This window comes from Saprolegnia diclina, assembly GCF_000281045.1.
Source record: "Saprolegnia diclina VS20 unplaced genomic scaffold supercont1.284, whole genome shotgun sequence".
NCBI classification, from domain to species: domain Eukaryota; phylum Oomycota; class Saprolegniomycetes; order Saprolegniales; family Saprolegniaceae; genus Saprolegnia; species Saprolegnia diclina.
Window position 1 is genome coordinate 352 of NW_008246351.1, and position 1,857 is coordinate 2,208.

The 1,857-nt window shown below is 56.2% G+C and overlaps 1 protein-coding gene across 1 annotated transcript; it reads left to right on the forward strand.

Annotated features, from left to right (window-relative positions):
- The first annotated feature begins 770 nt into the window (after nucleotides 1-770).
- Nucleotides 771-1,437, forward strand: SDRG_17350 (hypothetical protein). Its single transcript, XM_008623591.1, has one exon. It carries the CDS (start codon nucleotides 801-803, stop codon nucleotides 1,362-1,364), a length of 564 nt encoding a protein of 187 aa, XP_008621813.1. The 5' UTR covers nucleotides 771-800; the 3' UTR covers nucleotides 1,365-1,437.
- The last annotated feature ends 420 nt before the right edge of the window (nucleotides 1,438-1,857 follow it).

Genomic DNA, 1,857 nt, shown 5'->3' on the forward strand with positions numbered 1-1,857 from the left:
GGCTCCGAGCCCTCCGCCAGCGCCATGAGTGGGTTGGATCAAGGAAGGATAGGGGACTTTTGGTGGCCTTATTTTTCTAGTTGAGATGTGGATTCTCGGCATCTTACAATCTCAAACGGGTGGGACTTTCGGTGGCCTTGAGATGAGCATTTGGGTCCGCTTGCCAGCTCTAACGACGTCTGCAGTCCCAATCAAGGCGTGGACACCACTGTTCATGGGATCCATCTACGAGCGTTGAGCGGCGTCGCCCACAAAAAGGAACTGGGCGTTGCTTGGCTTGTGCTCCCTGGACCCACTACCGGTACAACAATGGGTCAAAAAAGATCTGGAATTGGAGGAAGTCGCCACGCTCGCGCAGCTTGGGTGTCAGTCAGTGAGCACCATCTCGATTGAAGGCGCCGTCAGGACGGCGGCTCACGTTTGAAACGAGGTCATTGCGGTCATTGCTAGCTTTCACGCGCAGGGCGGGTACCGGTAACGTTGGGATGGACAGGGGATGGACAGGTGCAGATGGAAAACCTATTTCTCTTTCACGATAGGATCCACCATCCGAGAAAATACGAAATAGGACGTATGTATATTGGAGATGCTTTTACCGTAGTGCCCGTGGCCACCTCGTCGGAAGCTTCGGTGGGTCGCTGGATGGCAGCAGGCAGACACCACTGCTTTTATGTAATCCGCATGCATTATCCCGACACTGCTGATAGTGAAGTGGATGTTTTTGTATTGGCCAATCGGTCCTGACAACCGCCTCTGAACGGAATTCGTAGCAGCAATTCACTTTGCAAACTGTCAGCGAGATGAAGGCGCCGTCCATTCGCCTCGCGACAGTTCTCGTGAGCATTCTCGGCCGCTGTGTCGCGGACGAGCACTCAGCGTGCCTGCCTGATTCGACGCCCGCCCCGACGGCTGCGCCAACGCTCGCCCCGACGGCTGCACCAACGCCCGCCCCGACGGCTGCACCAACGCCCAAGCCGCTCGGATGCCCATTCGTCAACACCGCGGTTTACATAAAGTTGACTGCAGTCGACCAATCTGGGAAATGGGATTGCACCGGCGACAACCTCGTGGCTTCCCTCACCAACGTAGGCAATACATGGGTATTTCTTGCCCAAGGCAACGGGTTCGTGATTTCGCCCACGCGCGACCATACGTACACGTATTGCGTCCCCGATGGCGATCGACTTCGATGCAACGGCGAATTCAAAGACGCCGCCATTTTCAAGTGCATCGATGGCGACGATGGCAACGTTGCGATCCAGGTCGACGGAAGATACGTCACGGCCGCTGCCAATGCGCTCGTCTTGAAGCCCAGAAACGACACGCTCAGCAGCGACCAGCAATGGATCCCCTCCGGCTGGTGAACACAGCGAGACCGAGCGACGGTAGAGTAATGTCTAAGTGAACGGGCTGTTAAAAGTGCTTCGCAGGCGTGTGTACATCGGTCGTCCCCATGATAGTATGACCTGCAGCATTGATAGTCCACTTTGGAGCGCCGACACCACGAGAGGACTGCAGTACAGGTTTGTGCTACGCAGCGCGGTACGGCAATTGCAACGTGAGCGTTCTTCCGATTACGGATGGTCGGCGCGTAACTTGTGCACCTCCTCACGCACACTTTCCGCACGGCGCCCTCGGCCCCGTCATATAGAGCGGTTAGGTTCGCATCCTTGGTTGGATCGCGCTTCGCGCGGTGCTGGATCCGTCCATTAACATGACAACAGGCCCCGCAATCGGATTGGTTGAAAAGTATCGCTTTTCGCTAGGTTGGGACGCATCCATTGGCTGAAAACCCACCATCGGTCGACGGCTGGTTAATTTGCCGATTGGATCGAATGGAAACCGAGGTCGAGAACG

Coding starts and splice junctions, on each gene's coding strand:
- SDRG_17350 (XM_008623591.1), top strand. CDS start 801: ATGAAGGCGCCGTCCATTCGCCTCGCGACAGTTCTCGTGAGCATTCTC.